This window comes from Petaurus breviceps, unplaced genomic scaffold (genome assembly GCF_028583685.1).
Source record: "Petaurus breviceps papuanus isolate PSGF00001 unplaced genomic scaffold, PetGlider_PUasm1.0 126, whole genome shotgun sequence".
Lineage (NCBI taxonomy): Eukaryota > Metazoa > Chordata > Mammalia > Diprotodontia > Petauridae > Petaurus > Petaurus breviceps.
In genome coordinates this window covers 37,645,521-37,668,708 of record NW_027185655.1, presented here as the reverse complement: position 1 = coordinate 37,668,708, position 23,188 = coordinate 37,645,521, and the positions used below count along the sequence as shown (strand labels likewise).

Sequence of the window (23,188 nt, the reverse complement as noted above, 5' to 3'; positions counted from 1 at the left end):
GGGGTGGGGAAGAAGAAAATAAATATTTATTAATTGAAAAAAAAGTTAAGAGATCAATATAAGAAAGTTATGGAAAAGCTTGTCTCAATAGCTGGAGTGGGGAGGGAATTCGGGAAGCATATTAAGAACTCTTTCGATGTACCCTGATTGGTAAATCAGGTTGGTAAAGATTGAGGGGGCAATCCCAAAATTGGCAAGTCCAACACAAGAGGTGGCAAGAATGATGATGGTGACAGTTGACATTCCTATGACACTCTCAGGACTATAGAGTGCTTTCTCCCCTACCCTGTGGTCATGTTCCATGACTCAGTTTATACATCTGCACAGTAGGGATATCAATGCAAAAAGTAAGTGAACCTCTCAAGGATTCACAGTTTCCTCCACTGAGGCAGATCACACCCTTCCATCCCTCAGTAGGTATTTTCATAGGTTTGTGACCAAGAATAAAAATTGAAATTAAAATCCTTCATTCAATGGGTGGCCAATCAACTAGTCATGAGCTCCTCCAAACTGAGTTGGCCAAAGACACCTTGAAAGGCCATGCCTGGGATTGCACCTAAAGCTTTTTTTCATCATGGTAAAGCTTAACCCATTCTCTGCTCTTCTAGTGTAGCTTCCTAGGACCCCAGAATCATCTCCACCCCATAATGAGGCACTCTCTATCCAGCCCTATGCTAGGCACTGGGGGAGATTAAAAACATTGATGTCACAATTCCTGTCCAAATAATAACAATGACTGTGTCATTGTTACTCAGTCCTTTCAGTCTTGTCTGACTCTTTGTGACCCCATTTGGGGTTTTCTTGGCAAAGACACTGGAGTGGTTGGCCATTGCCTTCTCCAGCTCACTTGACAGATGGGAAAACAGAGGCAAACAGGGTTAAGTGACTTGCCCAGGGTCTCATAGCTAATAAATTAAGTATCTGAGGTCAGATTTCAACTCAAGAAAATGAGTCCTCCTGACTTCAGATGTGGTACTTTAAGCACTATGGCACCACCTAGCTGTCCTGTAACAGTCATCAGAGCCTTCCTGGATATTACATTCTAGAGGAAGGAGTAAGACCCAGAGATAACACCATATTGTGTTCATGCATACTATTACAGGATAAGTTCATTAGAGAGCTTCCAAATGAAAGTGCTATGGGAATTCAGTCTGAGGCAAAGAAATAGAACTGCAAATGTCGCTGTCTCCTATTTTACAAATGAGGAAGCTGAGTTTCAGAGAATTGAAATAACTTTGTTCCACAGTCACACTAATTTTTTTTTTCCTTTTTGGAGGGCAGGGCAATTGGGGTTAAGTGACTTGCCCAAGGTCACATGACTAATAAGTGTTAAGTGTCTGAGATCGGATTTGAACTCAGATCTTCCTCATTCCAGGGCCGGTGCTCTATTCACTGTGCCACCTAGCCACCCCCACAGTCACACTTATTTAAATAAAATGCCCAAATAATGGAATAAGATGTTAATAGAAAATTGTATGTACCTATGTCCCCACTGGTCCTCATACAATGCTGGGAGGTAGGTGCTATTATGATCCCCATTTTACAGATGAGGAAAGATGAAAGAAACTTGCCCAGTATGTGAGGCAGGTTTTGAACTCAGATCTTCCTGACTCTGAGCCCAGGATTATATCTACTGTGCCCCTTAGCTGCCAAACAACATGAAACCTGAATATATAGGTAGATGTATGTAGACACCCACACACACACAGAATATAAAGTTAATAGGTTGAGGTATACTATTCACCTCCTGACAAAGAGGTCGTGGATTTAGATGAAGAGTCTAATGCTCAGAAACAATCACATTAATTTGAATTAAATAAATTAAATTTATTCATCATTAATATTAAATTCTAAATTTAAATTAAATAAATTAAATCCACCGTCTGGAATAAGATGTCAACAGATGAGCAAACAAAGACTGACAAGGGTTAAATTACTTGCCCACATTCTGAGGCAGTGGTATGCGATATCATTCGGAGAGGGCAAGCATTGATATCCCCACTCTGCAGATGTAGAAACTGAGGCACAGGAAGGGGAGCTAATTTGGCCTTAGTCACATAGGCAGGGAAGTGTCAGAGCTGGGACTTAGACCCACGTCTCAGCACTAGTGCTTTTCTCACTGGTACGTCACCTATCCAGAAAGCCTTCGAGTTTGCAGGGGGCCACATTCTCACCAGTCCTATTAGGCCAGCTTACGTTTCCCAGTCCGAGTCTATTCAGTAACCATTGTCAATGCTCTCCTTTCTGGAATCATCCAGTCTTGTAAAATCAGAGTTGAGTTTATTCCACTTTTTCCTGGGCTCTCAATTATTCATAATTAGCTAGTTTGTGTCTCTGGTGATTCAACCCTTGTGTCACCTTTCAAGTACCCCTAGGTTCATCACTCAATAATATGTAAAATCCTTTGAACCTCAATACTCTCTTTAGTAATTACTGTTCCAAGCACATGTCAACAAGTACAAATGCAATTAATGAGCTTGGCAGTGAGAAGACCACACTTATTGACATTGCGATTAGGCAATCACAAAGAAGAGGGTGGGGGTAACCTGAGGCTTAACTCCAGGAGGTCTCCATTAATTCATCCAAATGATTGAAAGAGCAAGTCTCCTGCATGCATGTCTGAGCCAGTCATCTCTTTGGGTAGGTCTTTGTGTGAAGGAAGTCAAGATCTGTGGGTCATAGGCATAACCCAAGAAGCACCTTCCTTTCCTGCTCCTCCCCACCAAAAAAAAAAGCTTTGGGATTTGGAGATTGAATGAGATTGCCCCAAAACTTGGAAATCACAAATAAAAACCACTATTTAAAGGCTGTTGTTGTTTGTTGAGAGGGCATGACATCAGGAAGATGATGCTATGACTTGCAAGTGAATTGGATTTAAGTGAGGGAGGGCCATGCAAAGTCACCAGCCTCACTTTCCCTTCTAGAGCCCTCTGGGTCCAATCAGGACAACTGGAGATGGCCCCTGTTTAAAGGTTAGCTAGAGAGGAAGATCTGTAACACAGCAGGTCCCATATTCCAACTGGAAAACCCTCTCCAACTGGTCACTCACCATAATAGCCACAGCCATCATGGGAAATTAAAATCATAGATCCAGAACTGAAAAGGGAAAAAAGGGGAAAAAAAAGTGGAAAAGGAGAAGTGGCCATCAAGTCCATTTTAGAGATAAGGAAACTGAGGCCCAGAGAGCTTGGGATTTATCCATCGTCATAAGCACAGGACAAGGATTCAGTGATTCTTTTACTATAACATATGGCCTCGGATACATCATCTAACAATAATCCTCTATTTTTTTTAAAGATGTACCAAAGTACAGAAAGATTCAATGTCACATAGCTAGCAAAGAATTCCACCTCTAAGTCTTGGGACTCCAAATCTTGTATACTTTCCCTTGGGCCACACTCTCTTCCATGTTTAAAACTCCAGACCAGCTGACCCATCTTGTCATTTCTATGTCCATACCTCTGTCTCCTCCTCTCCATCCATCCTGCCACCTCCCTATTTCAGGCCCTCGTCCTCCATCCCATGGACTACTGGAATAGGATCACAACTGGCCCCTGCCTCTTCCTATCACCTCCAAACTATCCTCAAAGTTACAGTGGTTCCAGATTTTCTTTAGGCTAAAATACCAGTTCCCAAGACTAGCTTTTTTTTTTAAAGCAATTGGGGTTAAGTAACTTGCTCAAGGTCACATGGCCAGGTGTTTCTGGGTGGGTGCTAAGTGTCTGAGCCCGGATTCAATTCCAAATCATCCCGACTCTGGGGCCAGTGCCCTTACTCGATGTGCTACCTGGCCACCCCAAGACTAGCTTTTAAGGTCCTCCACAATCTATTTTTCCAAGTTTGTTTCCCATGACTGCCCTCATACCTTCCATATTGCAACCAATCTAGACTCTTCCCCAAACTAAATATGTCATCTCCACCTCCACAAATTTTTTTCTTTTTTGGAGGGGGAAGGCAGGGCAACTGGGGTTAAGTGACTTGCTCTAGGTCACATGGCTAGTATGTGTTAAGTGTCTGAAGCCAAATTTGAACTCAGGTCCTCCTGACTCCAGGGCAGGTGCTCTATTCACTGATCCACCTAGCTGTCCCTTAACTTATTTCTTAAGGCCTTCAACAACCCAATTCTGATTTCCTTAGCTCACCTCCCACCTCTGAGGTAGACCTTTACAGGTTGTCTCCTACATTCACACCTGAGCTCCTAGAGAAAAGGAACAGTTCAGTATCTGATACATAATTAAGTATTTAATAAAAGCTTATTGACTGATTTATTTTATACACTAAACATTCTGGCTTAATTGGATTACTAGCTAGCCCAAATTTGTTTCCTGCCTTGGAGCATTTGCACTGATCATCTCCCATGCCTGAAGAACTCCATGAAGTCTTTGTTGTTATTGTTCAATTATTACTAATCATGTCCCACTATTTGTGACCCCATTTGGGAATTTCTTGGCAAAAATACCAGAGTGGCTTGCCATTTCCTTCTCCAGCTCATTTTACAGATGAGGAAACTGAGGCAAACAGGGTTAAGTGACTTGCCCAGGGTCACACAGCTAATAAGAGTCTCAGGCCTGATTTGAACTCGAGTCTTCCTGACCCCAGACCCCACATTCTCTCCACTGTGCCACCTAGCTGCCCCTTCATGAAGCTTTACCCCTTGTAAATTCTCTACAAACATTTCTCATTAATGAGATAATAGGACTTAAGCTATCCTCAAGATATCTTCAAGCTTGGGGCAGCTAGGTAGTACAGTGAATAGAGCACTGGCCCTGGAATCAGGAGGACCTGAGTTCAAATCCAGCCTCAGACACTTAACATTACTAGCTATGTGACCTTGGGCAAGTCTCTTAACCCCAATTGCCCTCCAAAAAGCAAAAAATAAAAAAAAGATATCTTCAAGCTCATATCTCCCTAAACTATTAGGAGTAGAAGAAATCTGAGAGGGTTAAAATATCCCAAGATTGTAGGGTCTACAGAAAACTTACCTTTTAATGACTCAAGAATTGTAAAAGGGCATTGTTCCCACTTCCCTTAATCCTATACACACCTAAGTGAGCAATTTGTGGTTTAAATTCATATCCTACCAGTTGGCTTTTCATGTCAAAAATGGCAGATTTTCCTCAATTTGTCTCAATTCCAAACTTTGATGCCACAAAGAAAGCATTTGAGACTGAGCTCTGTTCCCTTTCCAGGAAGGTAATCCCCAGCCCGTAGGAAAAGAGAGGAATTTGGCTTCCGGTCGTCTCAGTTACTGCATAACTACCACATGTCTCTAATTTAAGGGCATGTTTTAAAAAAAAGAAAGAAAAGAAAAACTAGCAATTATGAAAAGAAGTGAGCGATAGCCTTGGGTATCTGTCATGCCATCACTTAAGCAGCTATGGTCTTGAATGCTGTTTAATTGCCATGAAAAACATATAGCAAAGTACAAGGCTGTTACACCTAGCTGAATTCAGTTACGTGCCAAGTCACGTGACTTTAGCCTTGCAGGCATCATCAGCCATCCTAAAATGGTATTAAAAAGCAATGCACAATTGAAATTTGTTGCAGATGCAAGCAACATCAGGGAAAATATGCAAAACAAATTCCAAGATAGGAGGCTTGGAACATAAGCCGTAATGAACAAAATGAGAATTTTGTTCTAGCAACAGCTATTAATAAGACCACAGGAATCACATTTTCATAAGGTAGAGTAAATCTGGAGAAGAGTTGTGCTGATGGAGACTAAAAACAGATAGGGAACAAATGGAGACCAGGGATAGAGGGAGACCGGCTAAAATACTCAAAGCTCTGAAGCATAAAGACCAAAGAACAGAAGGGGGGGACAAGGTCTTTCATTGTCTCTGATGGGAATAAACCTGGAATCCAGTCTTCTCTTATAGATACCTCAACACTAAATATATGAACAAATTAGAATTGGGAAGTAAATACTATAGCCTGCTCTTTGTGGGTCTTACTGTGTCTTTCAAATTAGAAACTTAGCGGGAATAGGATAAAAATCCCAAAACCACAAGGTGCTCCTTGATTGTCCAGCAGCCCTCACAGTGCCCACCGCATTTATTAACCAGTTAGACACCGGACATACACTTTCAAGAAAGAACTATAGTAAAAAAAAGTGTGTCTGAGTTTTAAAAAATTAAGAAGTGAAGGGCGGGTAGGTGGAGCAGTGAATAGAACACCGGCCCTGGAGTCAGGAGGACCTGGGTTTGGATCCGGCGTCAGACACTTAGCACAAAAATTAGCCTTGTGACCTTGGGCAAGTCACTTAACCCCAACTGACCTCCAAAAAGCAAAAAAAAAAAATGGAGTGAGATAATATGAACATTTTTAAGTAGTATTAAACCAAAGGACCGAAGGTGTTGATGATTCTTTTCCCTTTTCCTTCCCTCTCCAGAATTATTGATACATGGAAAAATACTGAAATCCTTCTCATACACTTACATATATGTGTATATATATTCATATACAGATATAGATATAGACATCTATGTATATCTATATGTGGTTATAATTGGAATGCATCTATTTACAGGCATATTGTTGGGTCAAGTGCCTCATAGCAAATACTGCACCCATATACATACATATGGAAGTAGATACATCCATAGAGATAGATAAATACATAGATACATAGCTAGAAATGGGCAGCAAGGTGGCACAGTGCTGGTCCTAGAGTCAGGAAGACTCATCTTCTTCAGTTCAAATTTGCCGTCAGACACTTAACTAGCTGTGTGGCAGCAACCACACTTGGCATACCCAGGATGACTGCTAGCACAGGTTCTTAAATTTGCTTTACTAGGAAAAGATAGTTGTTCAAGGGGTCAACAATCTTTTTAATTACATTCATTAGTTCAGGTGAAAAGTCAGCACCCTGAACTTCAGAGAAAATCCAAAGAAAATAGAGAAAATACAAGCAGAGAAATAAAGACTGACTGTCTGAGAAATTAGCACAGATCAACAGACAGATCCAATTGTCTGACCAAGGCAATACATACATAATTACCAGAGAGAGAAATACCCAACATCTGGGTTTTTCAAGGCTGGGGTGCTCCTTAATGGCTACCCAGAGTTTCATCTGCTGAAATCACAAGAACACTCTTCCAGTGAGTGAGCCCCAAAGCAAAATGCTAACTCCAGAGTATATGTACTCTTTTTTAGAGCTGGAGGTCATCTCAATCCTCCTGACTCAGTGCCTAATTAGAAATTAACAAATTTAGTGTTAGGCTTATAGGCCTTCCTACAAGCAAGCCTCCCCTAAGCAAACTTCCCTTAATGGGCTCCCCCTGAGGCCTATTAATGGGCAAGGAAGATCTGATATCCCATTAATTTTACAGCAAGTCACTTAACCCTATTTACCTCAGTTTCCTCAATCTGTCAAATGAGCTGGAGAAGAAAATGGCAAACCACTCCTGTGTCTTTACCAAGAAAACTCCAAGTGGGGTCATGAAGTGTTAGACTTAAATAAGAACAACAGACAGACAGACAGATAGATGATAGATAGATAGATAGATAGATAGATAGATAGATAGATAGATAGATGATAGATAGATAGATAGGTGATAGATAGATAGATGATAGATAGATACATAAATAGATAGATGGATGGATAGTAGCTGAACCAAGCTATGTATCTCTGTCTCTCTATATAGATATGGATGTATCTCTATTTATACATATATATATATGTGTGTGTGTGTGTGTGTGGGTGGGTGGGTGGGAGTGTGGGTATGGGTGTATGCCATGCTCAGAGGCAATCATCCCAACTCCTATTTTAATTGGCTAGTTTGGTCCCCAGAGTTTGGATACTCTACCCCCTCACGGCTCTAGGGGTGACTTAGGAATTGTTTTCCTAGTGCAATAGCTCTTGGGCCCCCACCAATGTACTTTCACCCAATATCATCAGTTGATATCCTTTACTTAGCCAGATTCAGTTAGCTTTAAGAAAGGAGGATTAATTAAGGTGGCATATTTGGTGTAAACGTCCCCCCAAAAGTCTAGATGCAATCTTGCACAATTACCTACAAAGACTTTGGCAAAGTGACCTCAGGCTTAGAGAGTGTGTATGGCAAAGGGGTAACTCACAGCTCCCAGTTGCTAGTAATCCTTTTCTTTCTTTTTCAGGTATTCAGGAAGTTTCCTTAGGCAAGCCATAGTTACTTTGCTAGATTCTTTGTAGGGCTGTGAATTTATGTCCAGTCCATGGCCACTGGCACAGAAAAATGCCTCCAACTACTGCTGTCCCGGAGGACAAAACAAGAATGATAATGGGAAGATGGAAAGTCTAAAAATTCTTGAAACTCTGAAGCTCACAAGGTCTTCCTCCAGTCAGGTGGGGGCAGGGAGCAGACATCACTCCATCACTTCTCATATGCCCTTTTATAAAAGCCTCATAATTAATCTCACTGCCACAATTCTCTCCCCTCTCCAATCCATTCTCCATACAGTTGCCAAAGTGATTTTCCTTAAGGACAGGACTGACCTTGCCACTCCCTTACTCAATAAACTACTGTAGTGCCCAATTTCCTCCAGGATCAAATATCAACTTCATTGTTTTATTCTTAAAGCCCTATATAACCTTGCTCCAACCTACCTTTTTTGCCCTCATGACGTGTGACTCCATTTCCTTCCCACCATGATCTAGGATATCTGGCCTCCTTGCCATTCCTTACATAAGACACTCTATTTTCCATATTCATATATTTTCTCTGGCTCCCTCATTCCTAGAATATGCTCTCTCCTCACCTCCATTTCCTTCAAGATTCAATTCATGCACAATCTTCTACATGAAGCTTTTCCTGATCTCCCCCCCCCGCAATATTAATGTCCCCCCTCCCTGCATTCTCTTATATTTCTTTTGTATTTATTATGAATAAACTTCTTTTTTGCATATGCTGTCTCGCCCATCAGATTCTAAATTCCTTGAAGGAAAGGATTTTTAAATGTTTTTTCTTGTTATCCCTAACATCCTATATACCCAACAGGGCCTTAATAAAGAACAAAAAGCAAAGGTCCTAGACCAGGACCAGAAGCAAGAAGGAGAAAATTACCCAGCGGATCTCCTTCTATCTACTCTTTGGCCATCCATGGAAAAATCCACCTTGTTTTGCTGTCCCACCAAAGCAGGCCAATATCATGCATAATGTGATGGTGCAGATGCTTAACAGGCTCACACAAGTACATTTCCATCTATTTTTCATGGCTTTGTGAAGTTGATCTGTAATGGGGTCCCACACGAGGCTCATCTTGACCCAACAAATCTCTGCAAGGAAGATTTTTATTTTCTTTGCATCTACCATGACTAGATCCATTGTGGGTATGCTTCTAAATCAACAAAATAAAGAGGAAAAAAGATCAAGAGTCTCATTGGATCCACACTCTTCTCTAACTTGTCTAAGACCTAAAGTCAACCCCAATCAAATCCCATTATTTTTGCAAGGATTTGTAAAAGAAGATGACTGGGGACTAAAATTCACTTTTATTTTCCCTGTGGCAAGACTGAATTCTCCCCTATAAAAATGGAGTCATAGAATCCTAAATCAAGAGCTGGAGGAACTTCAGAGACCACTGTGTTCAAATGATGAGGCATTGGGAGGCTAGGTGTTTGTCAAAGGTCACACAAGTAGTCATTGCCAATGGTGGGAGTTGAACACAGATTTGCCTACAGATAGAACTCTCTTTTCATTTTAGCATACTGTTTTTTCTGTATATTCTTGGCCTCACACATCAGCGAACATTTGATGTGCTTTCCCTCACTTCCAAACACTCCCACTATATAAGCAAACTGAAACAGTCCAATCTCTGCCCACCAAATCTGTGACTTGAAAATACCCGTATTAATGGAACCAAGCTGCCAATAAAGACAATAATACTTTTGTACCTACCTCATAGGATTATTGATAGGATCAAATAAGATAATAATTATAAAGACCTTGGCTTTGTAATTTTATTGTGATTATAAAGAACAGCGTTTGGCACATAGTACTGTATAATAGCCAATATTAGGTGATGAAGTGGACAGAGTGCTGGGTCTAGAGTCAGGAAGACTCATCTTCCTGAGTTCAAATCTGACCTGAGATACTAGCTGTGTGACCCTGGGTAAGTCTCTTAACCCTGTTTGCCTCAGTTTCCTCCTCTGTAAAATGAGCTGGAGAAGGAAATAGCAAACCAAGAAGGCCCCAAATGGGGTCATGAAGTGTCAGACATGACTGAATAACAGAAAGCAATACAAAACCCCTGTCCTCCTAACTCCGAAACTAGTTTGTTATCCACTAGGCTATGGTAGATCCTATTCTGGTTTTTTTGTTGTTGTTTTTTGTTTTGCTTTTTGGAGGGGGGAAGGCAGGGCAACTGGGGTTAAGTGACTTGCCCAAGGTTACAAGGTTAGTAAGTGTTAAGTGTCTGAGGCCCTATTTGAACTCAGTTCCTCCTGACTCCAGGGCCCATGCTCTATTCACTGAACCACCTAGCTGCCCCAGATCCTGTTCTGTTCTTAATGCCTAGATTAACTTATTACCTTATATCAGAGGCAGGCCAGTAAGGAAGGAGAAACTCTCAACCTACCAGTCCTGCAGACAAAACTCCCCCCAAAAAAAAGATAATGCAGAAAAAAAGGATTAAAATGTAATTGAGAAATATTTATCAAAATAAATAAAAATACAACATAAGCAATGTTAATTTACAACACTAAAGTAGAAAACTCTGGGCAAATCACTTAACGAGTGGCCCAGGCAACTCTAAGATTAGACTACAGATAGAGGTACAGATACAGATACAGGTAGAGGGTGTTTCCTCACCAGCCACTCTCTATATCAATAAAGATGCAGTTTTCGTTTTTTAAAAATGGAAGGGGGGGGCAAGGAAGAGTGAGACCTTGAGGCAAAAACCCTCTGAGAAATCTCTGAGGGGCAGCTAGGTGGCACAGTGAATAGAGCACCGGTCCTGGAGTCAGGAGGACCTGAGTTCAAATCCAGCCTCAAACGCTTACCACTTACTAGCCTTGTGACCTTGAGCAAGTCACTTAACCCCAACTGCCCTGCCTTCCCCCCTCCAAAAATCAAAAGAAAGAAAGAAATCTCTGAAAAGTCCAGTGTCATGGAAAGGGATGGTTATGGCACTGAAGAAAATAGAAAATGAAAACCTTACAGCCAAATTTTCTAAACTTTCTCATCTTTCCATTTGTAATCTCTAATGTCTCAGGTTAAGCCTATCTATTTTATTATGCAATCACTTGAAGATCCCTATCTGAAATGAAAAACAATTCTGAAATCAGAAGCCCCTGTTCTGACATTTGTCTATTCCCAAAATGATCATGAATATCCTCTCTGCCTCAGTTTCCTAATTTGTAAGGTGGGGAAAATGAAAATCACACCGTGTCTTTCAAAAGCTCATCAGAACTTTTGTTCTGGCAGCAGAGTGTTTTGTAAACTATAAAATATTACATACCTCTGAGTTGTTTCCTCATTTTTGTATACTTCCAGTTTCGAAAAGACGAGCCAATGCCGGATGCTGGAACAATTCACAAGCCGATTGAAAGAGTTCAAAACTTGGCCCTAAACTCAAGTGGAATGGGAATTTAAAAGCCAGAGCTAAAAGCAGAGCAGGTGGAGAACACAATAAAACAACTGAATTTCAGAGATCAAAGCAAAATCAACAGAAGGGGAAATACATCCTGAAAGAAAACTGGTCAAAGTGCATGCAGATAATAGATTCTAACAGCCTCTCTAAGAAACAGGAACAAAGATTCCCCCCATTCTTTCCGCATCTTCTTTTTCTATCCACAGCATGATTTCTTCTAAAGCTTGATTGCCAATTTGAAGCTTTTCCAGGATCTTCGTGGCTTTGCATTTCCTTTGCTCACTGCCTTACCAAGCACCGTTGCTCATATCTCCAGGTTTAAATCACTTCTTTCTACTTAACTTCAGTAAGCTGTTTCAAGGTGGGTGGCCCACAATACCTTGTACTCTCCCAGCCTTATGGAAGAAAATCTGCAAACCAATCTGCCTATTTTAGTGTGTCAGGGATGGTAGAATTCAGAAAAGCCAGCTCAGACAAAAAAAGGATAAAGAAAATGGGGCTTCCACACTTCCAGAAGGGTCCAGCTGTTTCTATTCCTGATTCACCTCATAACTTGTCCCAATTCAATTGCAGCCTTGGGGTTGGCCAATGAGGAGAAAGAAAAATTGTATCTAAATCTTGGTGTTTCAATAATTTGATGGATCCTTCCTTGATCTCACAGAATCTTGGAGTTGGAACTTACCTCAGACATCATCCAATTGGCCCTCAAAGGATGTACCACAGCTTTTCTAGGTGTGCTGCAAAATTTTTAATGTTGTATCCTTACATATAAAAGAAAATTTATGAATAATTTAGTTCAATATAAATTTTACTTACCCAGAATTTTTAGATTGCTTAGTATTTGCAAAATAAATACAACCTACCTATTACATACACCAACCTAAAATATGTCAGACCTTGAACTTGTGAGGAATTTAACAAAAAGTGATGCTGTTTTGGAAGGGAATCTGCATATGCACGAGTTTGTGGACTCTAACATACTATTGCTATCTTAAACATTCATTGCACTATGGTTACTCAAGGCAAAGAATCCCATGCTGAAAGAAGGGGGGGGGGGAGCTGAGAATCACTGATATATGCAATGTATACCTAAAGTGCTGGTTTTTGTTGTTCAGTCATGTCTTTGTGGCCCCATTTGGGGGTCTTCTTTTTTAAAGCAATTGGGGTTAAATAACTTGCTCAAGGTTACATGGCCAGTTATTTTGTGTGGGTGCCAAGTATCTGAGGCTGGAACCAATCCCGGGTCTCCCAACTCCAGGTCTGGCGCTCTTACTCACTGCGCCACCTGGCTGCCCTGCCCATTTGGGAAGGGGGAGGGTCTTCTTGGCAGAGATACTGGAGCATTTTACCATTTCCTTCTTCAGCTCATTTGGCAGATGAGGAAACTGAGGCAAACAGGGGTAAATGCCCAGGGTTACATAGTTAGTAAGTGTCTGAGGCCAGATTTGAACTCAGGAAAAGTGGAAATCTTCCTGACTCCTGCTCTGGCACTCTACCCACTGTGCCTTCCAGTCACCTTAAACAGTAATCCCCTCTAAAACATATCTGACAAAAGGCCCTCTGGTTTTTCACTTGAGAAAACACTGTTTCCTTGTGGAAACATGTTTCCTCAGGCATCTCATTCTATTTTCAGAGAGTTCTGGTGGTGAGGAAATGTTTCCTTACATCACACTGAAATTCACCTCTTTGTATCTTTAATCTACCACTCCTATTCTGCCTTCCAGGGCATGATAGCCCTCTCATGCATGCATGCAGAGTGTCTCCAAAAAAAGTTGGTATTCTCTATCTATTTTTAAGTAAACGAAGGTTTGGAGAGGAGCTCCCTGCCTTCCCTGGGGGACAAGGGGTACTGAGGAAGCATGAGTTCTACTACTGAAGTGACCTCACAGGATGAAGTTCTTGGGGAATGATGGAGTAGTCAAGAGGTCAAATTCTACCTTTGTCCTAGAAGAGGTGAAACATGGCTGCTATTGCCCCCATCACCACCAATATTCCCCAGTTCAGTGCCCAAGTAATCACGTCTCCTCAGCCTGTACAGTTACATGCTGATGGATGGCCTCACAGCCACAAACAAAAGGAGTAGTTTTAATTGTCCATTTCTATCATCTATACTCCCTTCTTAAGGATGCAGTCTGTGGTCCCTGCCCCTCCACATCCACTATCAATTTTTCTTTGGCCCTTTGAGAGATGATGACCTTACTTCCTATCTCTGTACCTTCACATTAGCTACCTCCTATACCTGGGATGTATTTGTTCCTCACTTTTGTCTCATGGATTTGTTAGCATTCAAGGCTCAGCTGAAGCACTCCTTTCTACATGAAGCCTTTCCCTCTTCCTTTACTTGCTGGTATGAGGCTTTTTCACCCATTCCTCTAGAGGCTAGGGCCTTAGCTCATAGAGCTTGCCTGGTATCTGTGCTTTATTTATATCTATACAGATGGCTGTTATCTCTCCCATTAGGATGTAGGTTCCTTGAGGGAAGGGACTACAGCCCTCGTCTCTATATTCCATGAACCTAGCATCAGTGCTTATAACATACATATCCTTAACAAATGCTTGTTTATTGATTGCTTACTTGCTTCTGGGATGGTCCCTTGGCATAACAGAGCCTAGATCTATGTGACTTTGGTCAAAAAAAATTTTTTTGTCTTTGTGGAGGGGTGAAGGCAGGGCAATTGGGATTAAGTGACTTGCCCAAGGTCACACAGCTAGCAAATGTTAAGTGTCTGAGGCCGAATTTGAACTCAGGTCCTCCTGACTCCAGGGACGGTGCTCTATTCACTACACCACCTAGCTGCCCTGGTAAAATTTCTTATCTTACATAGGATAGGGTCTTTTCAGGAGTATATCAGGAATACTGCCAAACAAGTGAAAGCTTTATAGATCTCTATCACCTGCACATATTTCTTTTACTGGGAGTCAGGATCTCCCAAATGAAGATTTATGTTTTTGGTTATATTACATGCCACAAAACTTTCTTAAATTATATTGTAGAGTGGCACTCTATATGCAAATGTTTATAGGAATCTTAGAGGGATTTTCATAATCAGCAAAGCTTACATGGAGTTATAGGTGAGTTTTTCAAGTCCCTCTTGAGTTGGTACCCATCTAAGAATCTCCTTTTGGACCTTCATTAGCTGTTGCTATCTCAATATAGCACTGGAAATTGAGTTAACCAAATGATCCATGAACTGATGTTTCTTGGAACTTTTTTTTTAAGCAATTGGGGTTAAGTAACTTGCTCAAGGTTACACAGCCAGGTGTTTCTGGGTGTGTTGCTAAGTGTCTGAGCCCGGATTCGATCCCAGATCATCCTGACACTGGAGCCGGTGCTCTTACTCGCTGAGCCACCTGGCCGCCCCTTTCTTGGAACTTTTGAGCGAGAATTCCTAACTGTGCTCTTTTACTGATCTCCTTGAAGAAAACCCAAACCAGCCTTCCTTTTAGTTGTATTTATTTTATTTTGATTTCCTTTATGAAAATGCCAAAGTGGATGATATTCAGTTCCACTGTTATTGTTTTGACTCATTGAGCCTCATCTCTGTAAGGGAGAAAATTATTTTCAGGTCCAAAGAGCTTCTGGTGCCACTTAATAGTATTCTAAAAGCACTTGGTGGTCAAAAATGGGCTTTATGTTTATTTAACTGAATAGCTTTCGTGGAGAAAAATGGAAACTATCACAAGACAGAAAATGTCAGAGCTTTAACATTATTTTCAGAAATCTCTATTTTGAATACTGACGGTATTACAAGGGTCTAAAAGCGGTGCGTCATAATTTCTTGGATTGGTTGCCTTGTTTCCATGACCCAATAGGCACAACTTAACCAGGAAATAACATTCTCCCTACACATCCACCATGTGGACATGGAAGCATTATATTTCTCTCTGTGCTGAGTTTATTACTTCCAGATACTAAGCAAGTGAGTATAGAAGACAGACAAATACAAATTATGAACTTGTGAGCTTCAAGAGGTAAGTTGCCACATTTAAGGGACGTAAAAGTATTTGCCATTGAGATATTAGTATTGCTAATGTCATGACAATGAAAATAATAATAACAACAATGAAGAATTCTTTCTTGTTAAAGCCAATCAAATGAATTTGGACACCAAGATTTCCTCATAGCATTATTTATTATTCAGCACTTATATCACACTTTCTCATATTTTGCAATAATCGATTATTCAACATGAAAAGGAAACAAGCCAGAAATAAAAATTAATAAATGCAACTAAAACCATGTGCTATCAAGAGACAGCAGTGTGCTCAGTCTTACTTAGCATCTCCATCAATGACATGACAAGGGAAGGTAGAGCATTTATTTTAATTATAAATGATAAGAGTTACAATCAGTCATAGATCCAAGGAGACCTTGAGATTCAGAAAATAAAAGACACACAGCCTGGAAAAAATGTAAATTGATTAATGGTAATAACAAACTTTAAAGGAAAAGAATACTTAGAAAAATGAAAGAGTAACTGAGAACTGAGGTTAGAAATAAAATTTAAATGTGCTGGATGGAACACTTGCTAAAAAGTATAAAGCATCAGGCCATGGATGACCACATTGTCTTTGAATCTAATTATGTCATAGATTTGATTTAAATAAATCTAAAATTTTCTCAGTTTTTGGTACCTACAAATCATGCTTAAGTGCTTCTAGGAAATATTCATTCTCTAGCTATCTAGAATATCTTAGATCAATTTGTCCAGGAACAATACAAAAAGTGTTTTTGTGATATAATAGCACTGTTCATTATTGAAATCCAAAAAGGACAGCTATTAACACCAAAAAAAGTCACCTAAGTTATTTTAAGGTTCATAGGAGATTCAAGTTTGGATGAAGAGAAATGCATATGTGTGTGTATATATACACACATGTATGTATATATGCATATACACATGTATGTATATGTTTATATGTGTATGCATATATATACACATATATAACTTTTAAGATAGGTGTATGTATATATGTATATATAAACACATATTTCTCTTTCTTCAATTTTTTCATAAGAGTAATTATTTTGCTAGTATGATTTCACTCATTGGAGATTTCAGCACCCAAACATACCAAGTTGTGAAACAAATTCTCCACTTATAACTATAAGGGTGACCGCCTTCTTTCTCAAATATCAACTGTTGTTTAGGGCAAGATTGCAGGAAAATCTCCTTTAACTGGATGACATGAACAGCCTAAATAACTACCATACTCATGTAATCCACAATTCTCATCTTTTCTCTCTCTCTCCCTCTGCCAGAGCTAGTAGAAAGTGGGACTGAATGATGTTATTTCTATCTCATTTCATCACCTTGGTTCATAAGTGCTAATGAGTGATGTAACCAAAGCTCAAATAGCAGAAAGGAAGAGCAATGAGACTGGTTAATATACAGACTTTATAATTGCCCCCATGCCCTAGATGATCCAGAGTGAATTGAGCCTGCCTCTATTATCAGTGATAACCATCCTTTGGTTGTATGATGTGAATTTAATTAAATATGCTCTTTTGAGTTTTGCCCTAAGTGTAAATCCATCTGGTTTTCAATTATTTTAGGGATCTTGCCTCTTTAACATCAGCCTTAGCAACTGATATTAGTTCAACTCCAATAACTTCTGGGATCTGACTGGATACCTAACACCCTTATGTACAATAGAGGTTTTTTAACCTTGTGATCGATTTATTTACACGTTAAATAATTAAAAGTCATTGATTATTCTCCATCATAAAAATAAATTTTGCTCTGGTTTGTAATTCTATATTACATACACTGAAAAACAAGCAAAAGATTTTGTGAAAAGCCATCAAAGACTCATCTTTTTCTTTTCTTAGAACTGGTTGGGGATGAGCCAGTGAGGAGTGGGAGACAATGAAAATTCTTGGTCAAATGAGGAAGACCCACAGTCTGATTCAGAAATTAAAACTATTAATCTTAATCAAGATAATTTTAAAATCATAATTACAAACAACACAAATCCCCTTATCTGAAGAGATAGACTACCTTAGGTTCTAAATATCATACTCTTCACCATATGCTCCCAAATCCACTGTACAAAAATACCAGCAATGGCCCATGCCAAAAATAATTTAACCATCCCCAGCATCTCCCAAGAGTCACTGGAATAACTAAGCCACTTCACAGCATTAAGATGGCTGGAAAAGAAAACATTCCGGTAACACTCTGTAACAAACTGTGTTGACACCCATGACAGAATCAATCCATTTCCATTTCTTCTAGTGATATGGGAAAGATAATCTGGTATAACCACAATTTAAGCCGAGGCTACAGAAGTCGATCTTTTCTTGGGTTTCTTCCTAATGAATCCCTTAGCGATTCTCCAATGTCTTCTGATCTGCAAATGGAACAATCTGTGAGATTGCCTTCAAATGAAAAGAATAAAATGGCTGCATGTTTGCCTCCGGCACAGGGACCCTGGGACTTTTGGGGGTAGAGGCATAAATGGAACACTGCTCTTTTTTTTCTCTTTTGCTTTCCAATAGGAAATGTTTCTTCCGTTGCTAGAATTCCAGGTTCATGAGATTGGAAACTGGAAAGACCGTAGAGACCACAGAATCCAAGCCTTTCATTTTCTACATCAGCAATGTGAGTTTTCTTTTCCTTGGTTCGAAGTCCAGTCCCTTACTGAGTCAGTGGCATTTGGCACAGCACATACAGGGTCCTTTGATTTGAGTATTGTAGATAGTTAGGTGGAATGAGGGAACAAGGCTCCCTGCAGAGGGCCACCACCTGAAGGAAGCTGATGAGGACTTCCTTCTATTTCCTGAGGACCAAGCTGGTAACCTTGATCTTTCCCTTGAACATCTTCTCTGTTCCCAGATGTCAGACACATAGATCCTTTGAAAAATGCATGAGAAAAAAAATGCATAAGAAGCATTCAGATAATTCAATACTCCTACTGAAAAAGCCCTTGGGGCAGGACTTCCTCACTTTTTGTGTGTCTCAAGAACCCTTTGGCAAAATGAATCTATGCATCCCTTTTCAGAATGTTTTTAAATGCATAAAGCAAAATACATCTAATTACAAAGGAGATCAAATGATGGAATATTACTGTGCTGTAAGAAATTATGAGCTGGTTGATTTTAGAAACACATAGAAAGACTTGCATCAAATAATGAGGAGTGAAATGAGCAGAACCAAGAGAACACTGTATACAGTAAAAGCAATATTGTTCAAAGAACAACTGTGAATGACTAAATTACTTTGAGTATTATAAATACTCAAATCAACTACAAAGGACACATGAAGGAAGGTACTATTCACCTCCAGATAAAGAACTGATAAAAAGTATGTATAGTATGGTTTTAGAAATACATACATATTTGTGTCTAATGGTGGCCTCTTCTAGTGCAGGGTAAGTAGGGAGGAAGGAAAAAAGTGCACAGCAAAGAACAAAAGAAAACTCAGAAGGAAACACAGAAAAGCAATGTGTAGTATTTATTGCCTAGTTTTTCAAAAAGAAGTGAACAGTTTGATTTATGGTTTCATATTGGATCCTCTTTTTGAATACTGTTGTATATGTGGAAATTTTTTTTATCTTTTTATATTTAAGTTCAAAATGAATTTTTAAAAATTGTTTAAGGAGACCAAATATTTTGAAATACAGTTATCAGTATATTTTTTAAAATAAGTTTGGGCCCTAGGATAAAAATCCCAGCCTCAGGAAAATGATAGACAATAAGGGAAGAAAAGTTCAGAAGCCATTCTGAACAGCATCCATGAATTCCCAAAGCCAAATAAACTAAGGCTTACAAGGGAAATTATTCCAAGAATGCCATTTCATGGTAAATATTTTATAAGAGGACCAGTGCAGCTCAGCCAAATATCTGTGAATCATAACATTCTGTAACAAAAGGTATTTACTCTTTCAGCCAATGAAAAACCCAAAACATGGACTCAAATAAACTTTACAATGTCCTTTCTAGAGTTAGTTACAATTAACACTATTTTATAGAAGCATAGGACCAAACCTGGTCTGATTACAGAGAGAATGGAGGAGTGATTATGCTAGTTTTTAAGAGCCAAAAGAATCAAGATTTTTCCAGTCAGTTTCATTTCTCAAGCTCTCCACTTCTCATTCACAGTAAGAATCTGAATACTTGAGTTTCTGCCATTTCCTAATTGTAAACTTGGGCCAGTCACCAAAATGCTCTGGGTTTCAGTTCTCTTTCCTATAAAAGGAGGTCACCATACCTTCCATTATTCTATGGCTTATAGCTACAAGCAACTCAATTTGTTTAGTAACTACTTACATTTAAATAAGGAATTTCCGCAGGTTTAAAATTGAGAGGCAAAAAGACCTAGGCTCTAATATGGCCTCTGATACCTGCTTTAAATCTGTATTGAAAGAGGGAGTTTTTTTTTGGAGGGGGGGGCGGCGGCCAGGTAGCACAGTGAGTAAGAGCACCGGCTCCAGTGTCAGGACGACCTGGAGATTGAATCCTGAGCTCAGACACTTAGCACCCACCCAGAAACACCTGGCATTGTAACCTTGAGCAAGTTACTTAACCCCAATTGCTTAGGGGCAGCCAGGTGGCTCAGTGAGTAAGAGCACCGGCTCCAGTGTCGGGATGACCCAGATCAAATCCAGGCTCAGCTACTCAGCACCATACCCAGAAATAACTGGCCGTGTAATGTTGAGCAAGTTACTTAACCCCGATTGCTTTATAAAAAAAAAAAAAAAAAAAGAAAGAGGGAGTTTTCTTACAACAGCAATTCTCAAACTTTTTGATCTCAGGACCCCTTCACACTCTTAAAAATTATTGAAGATGGGGAGCCTAGGTGGCGCAGTGAGTAAGAGCACCAGCCCTGGAGTCGAGAGGAGCTGGGATCAGTTCTGGCCTCAGATACTTAGCACCCACACAAAAAAACCAGCCGTGTAACCTTGGGCAAGTTACTTAACCCTAATTGCTTTAAAAAAAAATATATATATATATATATATTGAAGACTCTAAAAAACTTTTCATTTTTGTGGGTGATAGCTATAAATATTTACTGCACTGAAAATTAAAACTGATTACTTTTAAACTATTAATTCATTTAAGACTAACAATCATAAACCTATTACATGTTAACAGAAATAACATATTTTCATGAAAATGACTGTTTTCCAGAACAAAAACATTAGTGAAAAGAGGTACATTATTTTATATATTTCTATAAATCTCTTTAATGTCTGATTTCATGAAGACAGCTGGATTTCCCTATCAGCCTCTGCATTCAATCCTTTTTGCTGTTATTTTGGTTGAAATAAATGTTATCTCACATAGATGTGTAGTTAGAAAAGGGAGGAGGATATCAATAAGCAGATAACATCTTAGTGTTATTAGGAAAATAGTTTTGACTATTATGGACCCCCTGAAAGGTCTTGGGGACCTTTGCTGAAGCTTATGCTGACTACACTGAGGACCATTGTATGGTAAGACATTCTCTACTCCAATAAAAATCACATGCTGAGCCCGAAACACATCACATTTTTCAGTCAGTCTCTCTAAATCTTCATGAGTTGAGAGAGCCCTTTGTTGTTTTTTCCTCCTAATTGTGATGGATTGTACACTCAGAAATTCACCCCCTCCTCTTGTCCCTCATAATAGCAAAATATAGATATTTGTGAGAGAGATAGTCTCACCATGAGACATGGTATCTTAATGGCCCATTTGGGGTTAGAATCCATTACTTTGATCAAGTTAGGTACTAAATATGATACTTTGTGATTGTTATTCAGTCGTTTCATTTGCGTCCAACTCTTTGTAGAGTTGGCAAAGATACTGGAGTGGTTGCTATCTCCTTCTCCAGTTCATCGGACAGATGAGGAAACAGAAGCAAACAGGGGTAACACAACCAGGGTGTGTCTGAGGCCAGATTTGAACTCATAAAGATATCTTCCTGACTCCAGGTTCAGCCCTGTAGCCACTACAATACCCGAGCTGCTCCTAATTTGTGACAGAAAGCTATAAAAAGAGGCGGCTAGGTGGTGCAGTGAATAGAGCACCAGTCCTGGAGTCAGGAGGACCTGAGTTCAAATCCAGCCTCAGACACTTAACACTTACTAGCCGTGTGACCTTGGGCAAGTCACTTAACCCCAATTGCCCAGCCTTCCTCCCTTCAAAAAGACAAAAAAAAAAGGTATAAAAAAAACCCTAGTCTAATCTTTATTTCTCCAAGTCATTATAGTAGAAAATTCATTTATCTTCTGCCATAGAGTTGGCACAAGATCAGGAAAAAAAAACAAATTTGATTGAATTCTTCTCTGAAACAGTGATAATAGTAGCCACCCCCTAGAAAATATATTGTAAGGTTTCTTTGAATCCTCACTATGCCTTCTGCTGCTCAGAGAAATGTGCTCTTGATGAAAGAACAGTATGATTATTTAACAACAATTCTTGAAAAGTACTGAATTTTCTGATCAGCAAGTTAAGATTCCAGCAACAGCAGCAACAGGCTATTAAAATACAGAGTAGCATTTCTGATCGTTAAAAGAATAGTATCTAAATGGCTACAGCTTATGGAACTCAGGAAACAGATTTCCATTTAATTCAATTAAGGTTCATCAAATATATGTTTCCAGGGGGTTTCATAGTGAGCATGCTAGAATCATCTCTTTGCCTAGGGAGATGAGGAGCAGCCATAGGGAGTCAGCATGGTTATGAAAGCATAATGCTAATAAATTGAGGTGAGTCCAAGGCACATATCACATTTCATTGGGAGGGGAACATTTTTCTTGGCTTAAAGTTTTTTGTTTTCTTTTCTGAACTCTTGTATGGTGATGTTAGAGAGTGTTGCATAACATCCACAGTCATATGGCATATGAATAACACCTGATGTCAGGGACCCATTATTAATGCAATATTTAGTTTAATTAATGATAAAAAGGACTATGAAAAAGTTCTAAGGACATCCAGTCCCCACCACCATCTGAAGCAGGTCAGTCCTGCAGCAGCCTTGGGGAAGGTAATAGGAGAGGATGAGGGACAAGGAGGGGCTGGCGTTTGGTTGGTTGGAAGGCATTTCAATAATTAGAGTAACTTCCAGGTCCAATCAGGCATCTGGGTGATTTCTGTTCTCAAGGGACAGGAACTAGCATTGTAATTGCATTGGCATGGAAAACCATGAGGTGAAGATACTTCCCCTACCACTGCATGTTGGCACCTTCTTTGCTCCTTATAGTTCTAGATAACTGTGCATGGCACTGAGACGTTTAGTGACTTGCCCAGAGTCTCACAGCCAGTATGTGTTCAAAAGACTTCTGGTCTTTAAGAAGACCCAAATCCCTTAAACTTACCCAGTCTTTCAAGAATCTTCCACAATAGGAATAACCAGACAGTAGGACAAAACTCCTAAATGACATGATTCTCTCTCATCTGTTTCCTCAGCACTGTCCCAGGGACCATCTATAACCCAGCAGATGGTCCCAGAATCAAAGCAGAGTGAAAGCAATGGATTTTTCACTGGTTTTGTCAGATAGCTCTGCAGTAATCTTTTCTGTGAAGATAGTGTCCTTCTTATGTATCGAATGGGTGGTAATAGAAAATAAGTAAGTGTTAAATCAAGCCCATTTGTTCTTCCCTGAATTATCACAATACAATTCAAACACAACC

General features: G+C 39.7%; 1 protein-coding gene across 1 annotated transcript in view; it reads right to left on the bottom strand.

Annotated features, from left to right (window-relative positions):
* Window positions 1-15,685: 15,685 nt before the first annotated feature.
* EGF (epidermal growth factor) overlaps window positions 15,686-23,188 on the bottom strand; it is a 170,101-nt gene continuing 162,598 nt past the window's right edge. The window contains exon 23 of the mRNA XM_069100262.1: window positions 15,686-18,428. Coding sequence (XP_068956363.1) covers window positions 18,277-18,428 — 152 coding nt within the window. The 3' untranslated portion in view covers window positions 15,686-18,276. The remainder of the gene's footprint in view (window positions 18,429-23,188) is intronic.